We start from the raw sequence: 19,543 nt of genomic DNA, 5'->3' as shown, positions 1-19,543 counted from the left end.
GGAGTGCTGGACTTAGAAGTAATCCATATAAGCTCAGCAGACACAAAGACTGGAGACTGCAGTTCAAAGGAGGAGCTTTGATAAGGGAATGACATTATAGCATGATACAAGGCTGAAAAAAGTTGATTTTACATATAACAAGTAGGAAGAAGACAGAAGTGTACAACAGGCCATGCAGGGACAGAACAACAATGGAGAAGAAACTGATTTTTTTTTTTTTTCCACCAGAATGAAAAAAAGTGGTCGAAAACTAGCACTGCAACTAATTCTGAAACATGGTGGCAGCTTTATCATGAAGTGGACAAGCTTTTATTTAGCAGGGATGGAGAAGCTGGTGAGAGTTAATTGAAAGACGGATGAGCTAAATCTTGGGAGAAAACCTAAAGTTGCCAGAAACCTGAGACTGAGGTGGAGGTTCACATTCCAGCAGGTGAATGATTCCTAAACCTACAGCCAGAGCTACAATGGGCTGTTTTAGACTAAAGCATGTCACATGTTAAAATGGCCTAGTTAAAGTCCAAACCAAAATCAAACCGTGACAAAAGAATGCCTTTTACTGATGCTCTCTATTAAGTCAGAGCTTGATCTATTTAGCAAGAATGGACAACAATTACGACTAGATGTGGAAAGCTGGTAGAGACGAATCCAGGAAGACTTGTAACAGTAACAGGTGGATCTGTAAGATGTTAATCAATAACCAGAGTAAACATGTACACTGGACTTTTCAAGTTTTTATTTGTAAAAATAAAAAAAATATATATCCTTCCACTTTACATGTATGAAATAATAAGTGTTAATTCCATTAAATCACTCCCAAAATATATTGTTTGTAAAAAAGACTAAATGTATTTGGACACAATGAAAAGAAACTTTTACTAGCAAGATCAGCTTTTCATCACACTTACACAGGAAGCATTTATGTCAAATTGCAGAGTTCTAACCAAAAAATTAGATATGATGAGCTGACCACTTCTCATAATTGGCTTTAATCTGAAATGTAATGGAAATCGAGACGCTCATTCCAGACATGTTGAATTAATCTAGGAAATTGTTTCATTTAATAAAGACAAAAAATATTTCTACAACTCAAGAGTCCTCAGGGAAGCAGTTCTTTACTTTAATTATTTTTATAATGTGGTTGAAATCAAGTAAATAATGATCACATACATGAGTATTAACATAACCTATTAAGTAAAATAGATGGATCTGAATGAGAAGTAACAACAAAAAGTTCAAATGCTAAAAATGCAACTCGAAGGTAGAACCAGTAATAAGGAAATTATTCATTTAGCTGAATGAATGAGGAAAACATTTTAAATTTACATTCTTATTTTTATTTTAGATTTCAACTTATGTTTGTTGGTGTAGCTACACCATCAAACAGCTTCAGATTTACACAATATTGCCTTATTTTACTTTCCCTAGAGATACATATTCCTTTTATCAATGGTAATTTGGAGGCCTATGTGAAAGACATTGCCCCAAAGTGAGGAAATAACTGAAAAGGTCTTTTAACCTTTAACCTTTAAAAACAAAAAAGGTTTTTGGACCATTCTGCAAATATATTAGCATTTCTCTCTGAGGCAATAATTCAAATCCTAAAAAAACTAACATTTCAGTGAGGGATCAATCATAGTAGTGAATTTCCCTTGTTTCTGTTTACATATTTTAGCAAAGTCTCCAAAGATACGAATCACGAATCACATTTTTACATGCACACATTCCTCCCAATGTGTAGACACAGCTCTCATTCACTGTTTACTTTCCCAGAAACAGCTGATTAGGGGACTTCACTTACAAGAAAGATTGGCTCATTCAAAACATCTTTCCTTGCTCTCTCTCTCTTATTAGTTTCAATAAACATATGTAAAGTATCTGTAAAAAATATAGCTTTTGAAATTTTGGCACTCATAAAAATAAACAATTTTTATCAAAACATTTCTGCATTAAAAAACATAGCGTACCGTGCCAATCAGTTACTGTATGCTAATCATAGGCATGAATGTTGGATCTATTTGGCTTTTAAGGATGCTTTTCATTTTATTTTATTTTATTTTTTTCCTTTTTGGAACGATTACACATTTATGTAGCCTTCAACTTCAATGTCAGCCTTGGGGCAGAATTTCTCAAATCCACAGAGTCAAAATTGTATATGAATGCTTGAACATACCCTTCTCAAATTGCTAAAAAAACAAATAACTTTTTGTTCTCACCAATGAACTTGGCGACTGGACATTTAAACACTGTTCCTATTAAAAAGAACATAGCTTGGTTTAAAAGGCTTTTAGATTTAGTGCTTTGATATTTTTGATTGATTTGAAGTCAGGGTATTTTCAGTCTGCTTTAATCATTCCAACACCAGTTTGGGGGGGAAATCCTGTTTGTTTGGGATCACTGCACTGATACAACAACCAATTTTATCCAAGTTTTTCTATCCAGCAGCTGGCTTAAAAGCATTGTGATAACTTTTTTTTTCTTATATCTCATTTGATGGTGGCAGTTTGGGTTGTATGAATTAAACATGGACAGAATTGTTGCTTTAAAAAAGCAACATTAAGCTTCTCGTTTGGCCTCAACCTGAACAAGACTTAAATATATGAAGTATATGGCTTTAAAGTCAGGTCTGTGCCTGGACAGGAGGCAAATACTCAGAATGATCCCAGAATCTTTCTGATCACTGTGGAAAGTGCGTGCCTATGTAACTTGCCCAGAAGCATTTAAGAAAACGTGAGCGGGGTGTTTGCATATAGTCGAGCTTGTCCTTATGATTTTGACCCACGTTTAGGTAAAATTCCAAATAAACTCAAGCCTGTGCATCAAATTGATAGTTTTAAAATTAACTGAAGCAATATTACATTATATTATTGCACCTTATAAAGGGACAGGTCGAATCATTTAAGGTCCCACGTTAAAAGCATTAATGGCAACAATGACTGTATGTAAACCTCAGAGTGGCAATGTAGGTAAAAATGTCAATGAAAAACATGAGCTGCTTTGATAAAACCAAACAAGCATAAGAGACGAGCTCCATCCATTGACAACCTGAGTCTGAAATCCCATTTTTAACTGCAGCACGTACTTGCGCCAATAACAGAGTGAAAGAAATGATATGAATAGCATCCCAATTGTCTCAGTGGCACAGACTCAAAGAAGATCTTCATAAAAAAATATTCCTGTTAGTACACATTAGTACAATATAACTCCACTTTCACCATGAGCCATCAGTCGCACACAAGTATCTGTTGACATGCTCCTTAACTGGATATTATGTTAGGGAACCTTTTAGCAAACTGTAAATTGCTCTGCCCCATTCCCTTTCCTGTGCTGGGTCAGGGCCGACTGAAGCCATTATTGGTAATGAATGTGGAGTTCTACTTTGAAAGGTTCAGGCATATAAAGTCACCAAAAGCTGACTAATGGAATCCTGCTGACACTGTGTGCCAGGGGGCTTTTACCACATCTCAGCTTGGAAATTTTACACGGCAGAAATAATGAACTATAAATGTAAACCTTGGAATGTAGCCTCCCACACAGTTAATAATAGACACAGGGTGTTCAATGTGCGGGAAAATCCTAAATTACAGAAGACTATTTTGCAATATAAGCATAATTTCAGCTACTTATGAGTCATTAGCACACTAAAAGAGAGAGGTTTTAACCATATCTTTGTACTTTCAGTTCACAAATCTGTCCCGGCCCTAAGAAAATGTTTAGAGCATTTGTTGGGGTCTCTAAATGTTCTGAGTTTGCTAGCGCTGCTACACTTTGTGCCCTGAGAGATGAGCCTCTTCAGCGGGTTCACGGGTCACACCGGAGCGAGCAGAGTGGCCATTGTGCTTTGTCGTTTCACAGGTGACTCACATCACTACACTCCAGCTTGCAGCAAGTAGAGCACTCTGAGATGCTTGCAGCATTCGAAATGCAGGATTTTCAGCCCAGTGCAAACAAATCGCTTTAAAAGATCAGTTTAATCTATTTCGAGCTGTTATTATGAGCCGGGAGAGTTGTTCAGATAAAGAGACTGAAGCGGGGTTAACATCAGAGCGTTGGACAACTCTTCACATACTTTATCCAGCGTGAGAGCTGTCAACTTTATTATTTGTTTTTACAATATGCTGTGCATATGATTTAGAATGCAGACCAATAAAAGTATGGTCACGGGGTGAATAACTAAGAGCCGATCTGCCATGTGTCTCGCACGGAGCATTGCAGAAACATCAATGATAAAAGTCATGGGTGCCATCACTGCTTGCGCTGAAAGTCGGAGGACGTAGGGCCGCTTCAATCTCGAAGTCGCTGTCATCAGATTCCTGCCAAAAGTCTTTACAAAACACAAAATCACATGATTAAAGCAAAATCTCCTGCAAAAACAACAAAGTTAAAAAAGACAATATTAAGAGAGCGCTGTGTAACATTGCAAAAAAAATAAAATAAATAAAACCAGTTTCACTTTTAACACAAAGATAATAAAGAGCAAAGAAAGCTGCTTTTATTTATCATTTATTTTTACCAGTCTGCTAGACAAAAGAGCCAAAAATATTCTCCTCTATTAGTAGTAAATTATAAAACAATAAAAATGTTAGTATATTTATTAAAAAAAATAAATAAGAGGCAGAATCTTCCCCCAAACAGGTTGTTTTAGTTGTTTATCATCTGAATAAGTGGCTTCAAAAGAAGCTTTCAGCGGACTAGATTTGGCTTCAAGATCTTTTTTTTTTTTTTTCCTTCAAAAGACTCAGCTGCAATCACAGAAAATTTTAATCAAACGGTTGAGAGTTTTTGTGAAGCTCCAATTTTACAAGAATTTCCACTATGCTAACAGGCAATTTTTTTTATGGTGGTCTGTTTAGTGTAATTAACATATATTACATTAGACACCAGCGTCTACACTCACCTTTTGTTTGCAAAGCAGAATGAACCTTTGAACTTCCTTTCCTGGAAATACAGAGCTAGTTAGTAGACAGGTAAAAGTTTAATTTTTTATTTTTTTCTACACAAAAAATGCAAGTATAAAATTTACACCAAAATCAGTAATTGTGCACACAGTACATTAAAAACTAAGCTGAAAGTTTATACTTCAAATGTAAAACATGTAACATAAAAATCACTCAGAATCTTGGAGAATAAAGAGACACAAATCAATCAGTTGCACAAAATTGACACAACTCTGCCACACAGAAGTGAATAAGGTTTAGCTATACTCAGACACTGAAGCGGGAGGAAGTTTGTTGACGGCAAAAGACTTCCACAAGGCCCTCTTTATTCAAAAATAGCCCAAAGACCGGGTTGCCAGGTTCCCATAGCTCCGGTGATATCGCTATGTAAATGTGTGACCTCCGAAAAGGCTTTGATCTACCTCGATGCATATGCAATAAGGCCACCCCCTCCACTTTTAAAGGCGTCCTCTTTAATTTACATCATGACAGAGCCTATTCAAAGCCCCTACATCATATTCCCATCGTCTCCCAGGTTAGCGTACAGATCCACATGGCTTTTCCGTCATCTATTTCACACATAGATGAAATGTCTATCTTTTACTTTTTGAAGAAAGTAAGAAATAATGCCGTTTGTTTTGCTGCACTACGGAAAAAGAGCTGTGTTACGATTTCTTCCATCTGCATCACTACAGACCCATGACCTCTTTGATTGTTGTCCTCTCAATCACCCTCATCTCCTCCGCTAAATCTTGGCACATATGACTGAACGAGCATGAGGAGTAAATTACCTTGGCTCCATTCCAGTTGTTCATGCTTAAAACTATACATTGGTGCTTTGCAAGACTCGAGATTAAAGGAGAGAAAACGATGAACCTCCGTGGCCAAACTGGAAGATTGCTTTTGTGTTAGAAACTATATAACAATTACCCAAGTATAACCTGTAAATTCATATGAGTGTTTTCTAGTAAATGAATAGTTCATACATTTGTTCAGACAATACATTGAACCATACAAAAAATGTGAACGTTAAGAACAGATAATTAGCAAACTAGCAAATGCAATGGGTAAAATGTCCACATTGGGTTATTTCAGAAATTTTGAAAATCAGAAATGTGCAGCACAAATATTTGACAAACACTTACTACATAAAGTAGTATTAGTAGAATATTTGACATATTTTCTGTTTTGCTCTTGATAGATATTAGCTGATATTCAATGGTTTAGCTGGAGTATCTGCTCAGTTAGCCAATTTCCAGTCAGCTAGGTTGTAGACATGTCACTCGTACCTTGCTGTCGCAAGCAAACTAACACTATAAAGATTTTCATATTTTTGCAGCTGCAAATTTTTAAAAGCTTGATACTTGAACACACATGAATAGTCTTTCATTTGAGTAAATAAACCTGAAAATGGTTACGCAACAGGTTTTGCGTCTTTGCTACAGCATAAAGATAATGAGTTCCTGTAAAGTCAGAGAAACTCTCACAATAGTAGTGTTCATGTTTTTACGCTGAACAACAGATAAGTTCAAACAGTAACGCTTAACAAAAACACCAATGGAGGGATAGTCATTTAAAGCTGCGGTATAGAGGACCCAAAGCGGACCACGATGCAGCAAAAACACAGCAATAATCGGTGAAATTACTTCCTCTCCTCTGCCGCAGTAATAGCCGTTTCACAGAGCAAATTGCGCATTTCTTTTCTTGAACTTCCCCCCACAGAACGGGAACGGCCTATCAACAATTCCACTTCAGTGAGGCGCAGTATTGATTTTAAGACAGAATCATTACCACAATGAACCAAGCCTGGATCTGACCCCACGGACCTGAAAATTCAGTCTCCACAAACATTTATCACAGTTCATCTTTTCCCGAATTTCCCTTAAACGAGGCAATGATCTGAATATGTAAGAACTGGCTGGCATGTGTTTCACAGGCCAGAAAGACAGAGGTGGACATTATGTGTGAAATGATGCAAATTACAGTTGTTGTAATGTATTTCCCCCCTATTGTTGTATCTGTTCACTTTATGTGGGATTTGCAATTGTTTCATGTTTTTGTTTATCTCTGAATATAGCAGTTGTTCCCAATAATCTTTAAAACCAAACTGACCCCACAGACTTTGTTTTTTCTAATCTTGAGGAAACACATTTTTAGTTCTCACTTTGATTTAGGGTAATTGATGTTTTACTACTAGGCATGTGTCCATTACCATTACATGGTAAAGCAAGGTTTTAAAGTTAAAGTTTTTTTTGTCAATTTTATATCAAACCTTTCCAAACTTTCAAAGTCCCTTTTAAAGAGATGCAAGAGAATTTTGAGGGTTTTTTTCCAGCTGTATTTTTCAGAGTAAATCTGCATATTTGGCTGAAAGCTGCCGGTCAGCTGAAAATAATTGATCAATAAAATGAAAAAAACTGTACACATGTCCCTCAGAAACAAGAAGATAAATTCAGTTGGTTTGAGAAAAATCCCAGCATGAAAGGAAATTTGAAACTAAAGTAGGGTAAGCCATCCCTTTTATTAAGGCGGTGTTAAAAGTGTAGATCACTTAGACAATCAATTGCAAGCTGGCTACCGGAGCAGATAGCCTGAATAATTATCCAGCTTTTGTGTTATGTTTAATTTTGGAAAGTACCAAGATACCCTTAAAGCAGCTTACATTTACTAAAAGTTTTCTCAAATTCCACCACATTCTATTTGCCACTTTATAATATAGTCATTGAAAAGTTACAGCATAAAAATGAGCAAATTTTAATATCATGAAAGTATGAATTGCTTTTGGTGATCGCTATAAAGTAGTGTATGTTTTTGAGGTCAGAAATGCACTGACATATAGTTAACATACAAATATTTACATTAATAAACAGTCCTTGTCTCCTATTTCATGCACAATAATTGTTAGTGAAAGAAACAATACTACTTTAAGAATATCACAGCAACTTACAACTCACTAAAAGAACTCTGACCTATTTCTCAATTTGGGATCCATTTCTCATTTGATCTAGCATTTGCAAGCAGCATCTGCAGCCACTTAAAAAAGTACTCAATTATATTAATAATGACAAATTACAACAAAAGTGTTCAGACTAATGCACCTAACAGTATAATGCTTAAACAAATGCAACAGCAATTTGCGTATTAGGTGAGTTAATGCCTATACTCAAATACACAACCATAAAACCTTTAACTGCAAATCAAGCAAATTCATAACACCAGTGTCCAAGAGTCACACAGATGCATTTTCCATTTTATCCAGGAGTCTCACCAGGAAAAAGCAGGACTGTCAAGGAAAATAATGCTTACCAAGCATTTATCACTGCCTTGCCGACAGCTACAACCTGCTTTTATTTATCCTAGGCTTTTTTTTTTTTTAAGCCCCTGTCGCCCACGCACAAATGCTAATAGCACAATAGCACTTTTTGCTCGGCTGTGCTTGTCTAAAGGTAAAGGGAGACCCATCACCTCATCATTCCCATCAACTCCTACTCCCATCCCAGCTATGACCCTGCAAAAACATTGTTTAGGCTCCGCTTAGATGTGCTCTAACGGGCCTGAATGGTAGCAGGATGTAGCCCCTCCGTGGGGGCAAACAGTGAGAGGCGCCTGTGAGTGCAGCATGAGTGGGTGCTCTCCAACGTGTGAGTGCTCTCTGCTGGCAGCGAGCAAGTACTGCAGCTCAACGTGAGAGGTATCTGGGCCACTGATTTCAACACAACACGCTCTCCCAGTGACTGGTGGCGGTCTAGTGGAGACTGTCGGTGTAAAGGCTGGATGAAGGGCAGCGCATTCATGGCGCTTCTGTTGCTTTATAGCCCAGACAAGGGGTGGCAGAAATTGATTGGCTGTTTCTGCAGCTACACTTTAGAAAAGAGCATCTTTTATTACAGCCTATTACACCAGCCCTTTTATTATAGTATATTTTGTGCTTTTGGGGGCTTGTTTCTTCCAAGGTCTGAACTCACCGATATAAATATTCAGAAATATTCAAGAATAGAACATGTCAAAAAATAGAATTGCATGTTTTATAATCGCACAAGATGTTAAATCCTAAAAAGCAAGTGTAGTACAGTGACCTCCACTGGTCAGACTTTCTAAATGCTGCCTTTCTTCTTAGTTATTTTAGGGAGTAAGGGTTAATGGTTATCAGGTGTGAGTGATATCAGATTACTTTGAGGTCTGACCTGTCAATTCCAAATGTAACACCAATCCTGAAACTAATACATGTTTCGGATACATGCATTAGTCTAACAGGTTTTTTTTTCTTCTATTTTTACCAGATTATCTCCATTATTGTGAAAAAAAATATATATATTTTTTTGTTATGTGCTTAGAAAGTGCTTCAAGTGTTTAAAGTTCTTTCTTTATATATAATCAATGAAAATAAAATAAAAAATATATATTTTTAAGAGTCTAATCTGCTGATCAAAGAAAATAAGGAGAAAATTGGCTCATTATGATCTCAGTTCAGGTGATTGGTGCATCTCTAGGTTTCTCTTATTGCCTAAGCTGAAAGTGGCAAACCCAACAACGTTTGGTGTAAAAAGCAGAAAACAATTAGTAATTTCTTTATTTTTCTATGAAGTGTAATTCCACAATGACACATTCAGAGAAGAAAAGAAAAAATAATCCTTCTGATGTGCCACATTGCTTTTCTTCTTTTTTCTTTTTTGTTTAACTTAGCTCACTGTTGGATTTTGTAGCAGAAAGACCACTCCATCCCCACTCCTGTTCTCGTTTTTATTTTTCCTCCTTTTCCCTCCCCTCTCTCAGCTCACGTCCCCCTCCAGCCCTCCATCTGTCTTTTAGGTGAATCGTCAATGCTGCAAACGCAGCCCCCACCTCACGCGAGGCAGAGGGGAGGGGTCTAAAGGGAGACAGATAGAGCTTCTGATTTTGACACATAGTGATTTGAGGTCGAATGCTTGAGCACATCCTGTTGTCCAAACCAAAGCTGTAAACCACTAATGGTTGAGTCAAGGTTTTTGTCAAGCAGGCTCTAGGCACGGCACTTATTATCCCGTTGGACGGCTGCGCCCTTTTGTTTTGTCCGTCTGCACGTGCGTTGAGGATGTTTTCTTTTTTTTTTTTCCTGGGTGGAAAAGGGTGGGTGGGTTAAAATGGTAAGTTAAAAACCTGAACTGAAAAATAAGAAGGGAGTGGCGTCTAAAAATGCCTGCAGAAGAGAAAAGCAAGATTATTCCCTCCACAAGAGGAAGCAGCGGCATGCACTCGCATACAAAGGGGAACAAGTGGTCTTTACATGGAGTGCAGCTGCTTATTAAGACTCACTCCTTCGTGCATTATTCTTTTCATCCCCACTCAACCACAAAGTGATCTGACTGCAAAAGATTTACAATGGGGGAAAAAAAAATCTGTAATAAATGTTGCAGATCAGCCGCCTCCCTCCAAGTTATAACACAATAAACAGAACAGTCCATAAAAAGTATCAGACTGAAAAACGCTGTGTGGGAGAAAGCAAAGCAGAGGGGGGAAAAAAAAAAAAAAAAAAAAAGAATATGAAAGACTCCAAATCTCTCCAACTCCATAATGGAGAAATGAGCGCATATAAATGTGTTAAGAGTATCTCCTTGCATCTTGTATAGACTGCATGTTTTTAATCTGTAAAGCTTATTAAGGCCGAGTCATTACTATGCAAAGCAGCACCCAGAGCTTTTCTCTCGCTTTTCAGCCGGGAGCAGTGTTTGGCCAATAGCACTGGCCCCCCGCCTCTCATTCTGCATTCATAACATGCAACATTTGCACAATGTATCTCTCAAAGGCCCTGAATAGAAGGCCTTAATACTCATGTAAACAACTGCAAACCAATTACTTAATGAATCGAGCCCACACATAATGAGGAGCTTCACAAAGGGCTATAAATGCATTTTTGTACCAAAGCCTCTGCTTTAAACTACAATCCCTCTGCTGTAGTCCCAGGCTTAACAGGCAAATCATAATTATTGTCTAAGACAACAGAGACAGAGCCATTTTTGTATATTTCGAGTCCAGCTCCGTCCTCCTTTTGAAGTCACTCATCAGCTCGCTGACAAAATAAAGCAAATAATTAACAAGCGGGAGAGGAGAGGAGGGAGAGGAAAACACGGGATGACAGGGGAGGAAAAGGCAAAGAGGGATGAGGAAGGGGCAAGAAAGACGGAGAGAAGGAGAAAAGCTGCAGTGTTGTGCTTCTGTTGAAGTGCGAGGCTTCCAGACCACTTGTGGGAGCAATAAACTGCAAAAGTAGCTGCGGTAAGGAGAATGCTTAAATCAGAGCACAGCGGAAAAATTAGAGATATCTGTGTTACGACAAGGGGAAGATTAGGATGTCTCTCTTCCAACTGAGAGGAGATTACAATGTCAGGCATGCCTAACTACCCATTTGTCCTATTTTACTTACACACACACCTTATGTCTCACCATTGCATTCGGGATGTCCGCATTTTGCCCAGCAAATTTTGTTTAATCACACACTTTGTGGATTCCACATGCACATCCCTGACTGGGAGGCAGACACCACCTGAGAAGGGCTTTTTTTTTTTTTTTTTTGCCCAAAATTGGCTCATGTTTATTAAATACGTTGGTCAGTGGAGCTGGCAGGGGCAAGAGTGAGGAGGACCACAATAGAGCCAGGCCATTAGACCCTTCCATGGTCTAATAGGCAGACTGGAGCGCTTGTTTGACAGGGAGATACAGACTTCAGCCCTCGTGTCAGCGTGTTGCCCAGTAATCACATGAAATCAGAGAAGATTATTCCTCATAACGTTTACCCAGCCATTACTAAAGCCCAAATGGGTCTATGGTGAAGAGGCGCTCTGAGGACCTAAAAAGCGATTGCAGATTTGATGAAGTTGTGTTGATATTCAAATGCAACCGAGACGGTGTGAGCTTCTGCTGAGCCAGTTATCATTAGACGGTAAATAATGTTTGGAGGGTGACAAATGAGAGGACATTTGTCCTTATCGACTCTCGAGTCCCCTTCTTCTGAAACAGTTTTCGGTGATTCTGTTCTTGACATGATCTGTTTGCATTCTGACAACAAGGCTGGAAACAGTAGTATTACGGCTCCAATTTATTTTTCGTGGCAGCTGATTTGCTTTTGAATCCTGGAACCCTGGTTGAACCCGGCTAACAGTGAGTAAGAGGGGCTTTAGGGGCCTTTTGTCTTTGTAAGCGAGTTAATGGGTGGCGCCCCCTTGATCTTATGGAAATGAACAGGGAATTATGAGAGCCGCCATGCAAATGTACATCAACCACTTTGGTGTCTGGTGGCCCATTTCCTGTGGCCCGTTGAATAACAACAATGTTCTTACCGAGGGTAAGGGTCTTGATGTGAGGAGCGTTTGGCCCTCCCCAGGTCCTCTTCATGGCCATGATTTATTCCTTAAAAGAGCAAACAAGCCCAGATAAAACCATTTGATTCCTGATTGATCTCATCACAGACTAATTCACCGTCCATACTTGCATTCATACTTATAAGGAAGCTCAAAACTAGTCTTGGGCTCCTCTTAATATGCACAAATGAGGAAACAAAAGACATTGAGATTTTAAATGATCAAGTTGCAGTCGCTCACCCGAAAAGCTGCTTTCCTCCTCCTCCTCTTCAGAACTCGGCAGTCTTTTCTGCATGGCTGACTGTTTAAGTAACTGATATGCTTTTGTCTCTGCTCAGGGGGTCACACACACAGACACAAACACATACAAAGTCACGGTCACATATTTGCTTAAAAGGCCGGGTTTCTGACTTCCACAGGTTTTAGTGTTTGATGAGGCGACATGATGAATTTTGTTTTAGTTGTTTTTTTGGTTCACTGCTGATATGGGAGTGAGATACCCGTGACTGAAACAATATCTTGGGAAACAATATCTAAGGGGAAGAAATGGTGTTTTGTTGGGGGAGAGAAAAGAAAATACAAATTTGTCATAAATTTAAATGTATTTTAATTGGATTTTTAGATGATGGACCATCAAAAAGTAGAGCAGTATTGTGATTCCAGCCTCCCCTGTCACATGTGGATTAAATCCAAAGTTGTGTACCATCTGCATATCGGTTTATGACCGTTAAAATGCTGTGAGCTAGACTGGATGATGGAAACTGATAAGTGTAAAAGCACTTGGTGTCTTCAGAATGACTAGAATAGATCTAGAGAAGTTCATACCACTTACAGTTTAAATATTACTAATCATTCACTCAAGTGATTTGGTGTTTCTGACACTGGCTAGGAGAAAAAAAAACAAGCCAATTAACCACAGCAAACAAACAGAAAAGGTGCTCTGGTCAAATCAGGCCAAAATGTCTCAGTAGCAGCAGTATAATGCTATGTGGAGGCTTCTCTTCAGCAGGGACAGGGAAGTTGGTCAGACTTGGCGAGTCGGATTAAGATGAATATGGGGAAATCCTAAAAGCTGGAAAAGACTTGAAACTCTGCTTCGTGTGTGATTGCTTATGTCATCACTTTTAATTATTTTATTCTTTTAGTCTTATTTCATATCTTAGATGTACTGTTTATAAAAGCTCATCAAGGGACAAGTCCTGCAAATCAACTTACTCTATAAGCGCCATGACACAGGCATTGGAGCGCTGCTTTATTCAGTTTCTTTATTGTGCGTCTGTCCCTGTCAAATAAACTTAATTAGTAAATAAATAAAACTTGGTCGGAACTTTAATTTCCAACAGGACACCGACCCTCAACAAACAGCCGGAGCTGCAATGGAATGATTTAGATCAAAGCATATTGATGTGATTTTCAAATTTTAGTTTGTATAAAATTATGAAATCCATGTTTCGTAACTTCTTTACGACACAATTATGTAGAACATTTTGTTGGTGTATCACATAAAACTCCAGTAAAATATATTTCAGTTTGAGTGTCTAACATGTCAGAAAGTGAGAACTTTCTATACCAACCCTTTTTAAGAGGTGTCAATACTTTCTAAGACAATGTATAGTTGGGGTGATTACTGAAACAATATTCTTAAATAAAACAGAAGAAGGCCATGCAGGTGAAAATTATGTCCACATTTGAAATCAGGAAAAATAATATTGTGATCTCTTGTGGCCAAATCTATCAATACCTAACTAGTTTTAAAAGTAATTATTCAGTTTCTGACACTGAATAATACAAAATTTATTTATTTTGCTGAAAGTGTTGACATAGAATAGCAATCTCCCAGAGCTCTTTGCGCAGCCTCCGTTTTTACATCTACCCACTAAGGCTACTGGTACACATCGCTGAGCAATTACTCTCAGTTCCAAGGTCATGGTATTTGATTGCGACACTGATGTTGCTCAGAAAAGCAAAATCTTTTCCTTGCAAAATCTTAAGTAATGTTTTTTTTAAGCTGGTTATAGCTCTTTTGATTAGGTGTACAATTTCAAACTGGACTCATTTTGCAGGCTGTGCACCTTAGGGATGCGAAGACATGAAAAGCCCAGTTGGAAATCGGACAGCCACGGGTAATGTGGGAATGGCTTTACATTTCAGAGGTGAGCTGAGGGATGGGCACACCAACTGCTTCCAGGATGCCGTCACATCTAGTACTTTTTCAAGTCCAGCCCTGCCGGAGCATTGTTTAGAAGATAATGAGAACCGATGACAGATCTTCTGCACTGCCTACACTGGCGCCCTGACAATTAAAGCAAACTGCATTATGCCGGGCCAGCGAATTATAAGTCCTGCCAAAATTCATCGGACCAGGCTGGAAACACTGCTAGTGTTTTCTTGGGAGATAATTAGAGAGAACTAGCATGGCTCTTCAGGTGGGACTTTGACCCTGGATTCACCTTGATCATCCTGCCTCAGCCATTGTGTAAAGGAGCCCATTATTCACTACAGTGGGAAGAAAAACAAACCACAACATAAGGACAGTGTGAATGCTGAGGCACCAGCAATGCCTTTTTACCTCTAATAGGACCACTTTCCACCAGGCTTTTGTCCTGGCTGTCCTCTTCAGTGCTTTGTAGTTCTGTAAGAAAGGAAAGCACACACTGAGAAGCAACGCAAGGGAGAAAGTGAGTCTTGGGCAAAAATTGGTAAGGGGGTCCTTCTTTATATCTGAATGAAAGACTGCATAAAAACTGGCAAAGTAAATAACATGTTCTTTGCAAACATGCTTTCCACAGAAGAACATGCATGTTTGTCTGTATAAAAGAGTCAAAAAAACAAAAGTAAAATAGCAATGAATAGAGTTTACATCTATGAAGAAGATCAAAGAAACTGTCTATGGAACCTGAATTGAACGATTTCCAGCTTGTTTGGCCTTGACCAGTGGTTGGTTGGCTTTTTGTAAGCTCAAAAATCTAGTCCTTTTGGGTGATGCGTTCCATGTCATTCTAACCAAAGCATTCTTCAGTGTGGATGCTGTTACTCAGAGAACGGTACTTAACAGTCGCTCTTCGCTGCATCAGTGAAGAAAGCGGAAGCAGAGACTTATTTAAAAAGAAACTATTTCTATGACTTGTCAAAACATGCCTGAGGTTTGTTGAGGCTGTAATATGGCAATAGAGGGTAAGGCTTTCAGCAGATAACAGGAAGGCTGAAGAAAGTAGAACACTGCTCCATTTTATTTTAAGCTTTTAACCTCCATCTGTAAGGGAAAATCCTGGATTCCAAACATGATAGATACAGAAAAAGAGAAAAAAAGTATTTTAACAGTTAACAGGAAGGATGAACCAAGGACAGCAACATTGCTGTATTTGACCTTTTTAAGCTTCAGTCTCCATTGTCATGTAACGTACTGGGTTTGACAATGATTTTGAAAAAGCCTTTCAAAATCAGGCAGCAAAAGTAACACAGACTGTTAAGTATTAGCATAAATTGAAGTGAGCTTAAAACTCTGCAATAACCTAACCTTACTAAATGGTTAACTACCTGGTAAAATAAAATAATAAAATTAAGATTTATTGTGATAAGTAATGGTTTTTGTAAGTCAAGATGTGTACTTCTGCTGTCTAGTCAATTTTTCCACTTAATTTCAATAAATAATATTTTTGAAAATATGATTAAATTTTGTCTGTCGTCTACAGAATAAGTGCACTGAAGAAGACTATTAGATAATGTGACTATTTATTTACTGATTGTATGTGACATGTACTGCCAGAAAAACTTGGATCATTTTTTAAATAATTATATAATCTCTTTTTTATTGATCTCATAAAAATGACAAAATATAGTCAGAAAATCTTCAGTCTACATTGTCTATTTATAAATAAATGTTAAAGAAAATGCCCTCTACCACACCCAGTGGGACATCGCCTCTGCTTCTAATATTAATAACTGATGACCGCTTACTGTGGGAAGGTTGAAATAATTTTTTTTTCTTTACTTTTATTTATTAGTTTCTGGAGAGAAATTTGTGGAAAAGAAAACACCAACAGTTGACAGTGGCATAAGAAGCAGAGTTCAAATCTCGGTTCGATTGGTGCAACCTATAGATCTGATTACATGCAAGAACTTATTAAAATGAATTAAAAGCTCTGATTTTATTTTATTTTTTGTACTAAGTGTATCATTTTTTGCATACAACTGTATTAGAGCTCTCACTGTAAGCATGATGTGCGATATAAATATCTGCAGTTACCTTGGATGTGTTGTGTGTGTACCGATCGGGAGGGCTCCACGTCTGCGTCCGCCAAGGCGGAGGAATTATTGCACAAAGAAGAAGAGTCACTCTCATCCTCTGCTGAGGGGCCCTCCTCACTGGACCGGGAGAGAAGTGCCCTCAGCAACACTTTGGCCTGCGCACAGCACAAATTAAAACCACCTTCTTAATTGTTCTCATTTTGTGAAGGAAGCGTCAAATTGAACTTTGGCCATGGCTGCTCACGCCGAGGTGCAGCCATAATATGTGTTCATACACCAACATCCAATAACCTTAAAGTCCCCTCACTCGTTTAACAAAACAAAACAAAACAAAAAAAAGAGATTATTTCTCACGCCGTTGCGCCTGCTCTCCCCTTCAATCACTTTAGCTTTTCTCACTCCCTCTCTTCTCATCCATGAGATTAGAGAATTTTCTAAAGAATGCAATCACCCTGCCGTTAATGTGCAACACGTTTCAGATATATTTCCTCTTGGTTGAGAGGATCGAGACAAACTACTCTCCTTCCCGCCTCTTCAGCTCATTTTTATCTCTGTGGTGATGAGGATACACAATTAAGAGAAGCTGTTCAGGGAGATGCCACACACAGATTTCCTTTCTCCACACCCAAATCAAATCCTGCCATCATGATCTCTCTTTTGTGATCAAAGGCTGCCTCTCAGCCTTGGACAGCCATTTGGAACTTTAAATGAACGCTAATATGAAGGGGATGATCAGGAGGATTTTGACAGTGACAAAACTTAAGTGCATTGTAATTCGTTATCAGCAGGTCACAGAAAAGATCAACAATGCGAACGCTTTCATTTTTTTTTCAGAGGAGGAAACGATGCAAACACACGCCAATCTGACTTTCCCGCGAAAGAAACGGTCTTAATCCTTGTCCATAAAATCCCTTTTTTTTTAGTTAGATTTAGTTAAATGTACCGTGAGTTGAGGGCTTTCGCTCATCCACTGCATTTTAAATATCAATGAATGCAACTGTTAGCACTTGAATATTCAAAGGGCCACTTTGAGTGTGTGCATGCGAGCTGCATGCTCCCATTTGTTGGAGTAGCCAGGCTGCGTGGCAGGACGTGAATGGAAATGTCTGTCTGAGCCCATGTGCAGAGAGTGAGCGGTCGTACGGGAGGACAGAGGGACATAAAGAGAGAGATGGGGGGAGTGGAGGGCAGGAGGGAGGAATAGATGGAGCGAGACTCAAAGCAATAAAGGAAGAGAAAGATTTCACTCAGCCTCTTTCTGATGCACTTGGATACAATGATGTAGATGGCTGTACCCCTCTTTCTTTTGTGAGTTCATATTTTCAAGAGGCTCTACAGCCTTCCTCTTTGCCTCTTTCATTGAGTCGGGTGTACTGCAGCAACAAATTGAAGCCACAATAATCCCAGTAATATGAGTCAAAACAAATGAGCAAAACACAAGGGTCCATAGCTGGACAGTGATCGTAAACAATCTCTTGTTGATTATGAAAGTTTTCGCACCCCTTGAAACCTTTCCGTATTTGCGCAGCAAACTAATGAAAGAAGGTGCTCCACAGATGAGACCAAACATTAATATTTTGGTGGAAAAGCAAGAATGGAGGCAGCAACATCCCGTCACAGATGACATGTTTTATCATTTATATTTTTTTTAAAAGTGTCGTTTTTCTTTCCAGCTTACAACCTTGAACTACTTTACATTAGTCTATCACAAAAATCCATTCTAAAATACAATGAAACCAGTGGCTTTAGTGTGACAAAATGTGAAAGCATTGTATGAATACTTCTGCAACTTCAGTGTCAGGAAAATGTCAAACAAATAAAAAAGAAAAGAAAGTTTTTAAAAAGTAGATGTTTTTTTTTTTTTAAACTGATTCAGCTGATGAGTAAAACCTTAATTAAAAGCAAGTATTGTCTTAATAGTGAACCATTTGAGAGTGATTTGTAATTACTGCTGTGTGAAAAGGCCCTCCATTAAAGAATCTCATGAGCAGGAAAACCAAAACTTTCTTCCAAGGGCAAGCAAAACAAAAAAAGAAACAGAAGAATAATAACAAGCCATGTCCGCTTGTTAAAAATGGGTGGATGTGTTATTACTGCATGGCTCTCTGTGTGCCCTATGAGAGAGTATGTGTGTCTTTGACGCTACCTGCTGGCTGTAGTCGGCATCACGCTCCAGCAGAAGCGGCGTAAACAGTTGGACCAGGCGCTCAGTGCTGAGGACACGGCTCTCCTTGAGCACAAGGGCGTGCTTGAACCAGCGATCCCACAGCCGAGCCGCATTGGGAGGGAGGCTGGTGCTGTAGTTAAGGTGGGGGGTAGGGCAGCAAGAAAAATGAACAAAAAATGTGCCTTCTTTAGGAGAAAAATGTAAACAAAGATCATGAGCATAAGCGGTCATAAATGTGAGCAAGTTTGACTAGAGCAATTACATTTGATAGGTTAATATTTTTGAAGATGTTTTGTGGAAATGATTTTTTTTTTTCTGTAACATAACGTCTATAAACAATGTCAGAACTATAGATTATCGATTAATTTCCAGTTAAAACGGAATAGACACAGATACCGGTATGACCTCAGGCTGAAAAACAGGATAGTAGGTCGAGGTCAACCAATTGGCATCTCCAGAGGACGACGCTGCTGGATGTGTCTCTTAGAATTGGAGTATATAATAGAAAAGGTCTCAGTGAAATCAATAGGCTAGTGAAGCAGAACATAGATTTGGCTCAGAGTATAACTGCGCATTATCCAAAAGGACTGGAAGTCGCAGATAGGGCATTTTAATTTACTCATGACATTCACCCATGCCGTGTGAGGTGACACCAAAGATGACCTTTCGGGTTTGTGGACAAGGGAGACCGATCAAACTGTAACATGCGATATCTCAGAAACTGCCTTAGGGAGAAATAAAATAAAAGTAAAAAGAACATACAGCGAACTTTCAGTCTGCAAAGCAGATTTCACCTCTGCTGTGAGAGAATGCTTTTAGTAAAGAAAACTATTGAACTCCAGCTATTATAGCAATAATGA

General features: G+C 38.6%; 1 protein-coding gene across 2 annotated transcripts in view; it reads right to left on the bottom strand.

Annotated features, from left to right (window-relative positions):
* Positions 1–716: 716 nt before the first annotated feature.
* kiz (kizuna centrosomal protein) overlaps positions 717–19,543 on the bottom strand; it is a 30,632-nt gene continuing 11,805 nt past the window's right edge. For both annotated transcript variants that reach the window (XM_088002538.1, XM_088002539.1), the window contains 7 exons: positions 18,663–18,813; positions 16,515–16,671; positions 14,838–14,900; positions 12,509–12,598; positions 12,248–12,317; positions 4,895–4,935; positions 717–4,321 (listed from right to left, as the gene is read on the bottom strand). In XM_088002538.1, the coding sequence (XP_087858664.1) occupies positions 4,218–4,321; positions 4,895–4,935; positions 12,248–12,317; positions 12,509–12,598; positions 14,838–14,900; positions 16,515–16,671; positions 18,663–18,813 (676 nt within the window). In that variant the 3' untranslated portion in view covers positions 717–4,217. The remainder of the gene's footprint in view (positions 4,322–4,894; positions 4,936–12,247; positions 12,318–12,508; positions 12,599–14,837; positions 14,901–16,514; positions 16,672–18,662; positions 18,814–19,543) is intronic.

This window comes from Poecilia mexicana, unplaced genomic scaffold (assembly GCF_051168715.1).
Source record: "Poecilia mexicana isolate PSO_F unplaced genomic scaffold, ASM5116871v1 scaffold_22, whole genome shotgun sequence".
NCBI classification, from domain to species: Eukaryota; Metazoa; Chordata; class Actinopteri; order Cyprinodontiformes; family Poeciliidae; genus Poecilia; species Poecilia mexicana.
The sequence above is the reverse complement of the archived record's forward strand: the minus strand, read 5'-3'. Positions and strand labels throughout refer to the sequence as shown.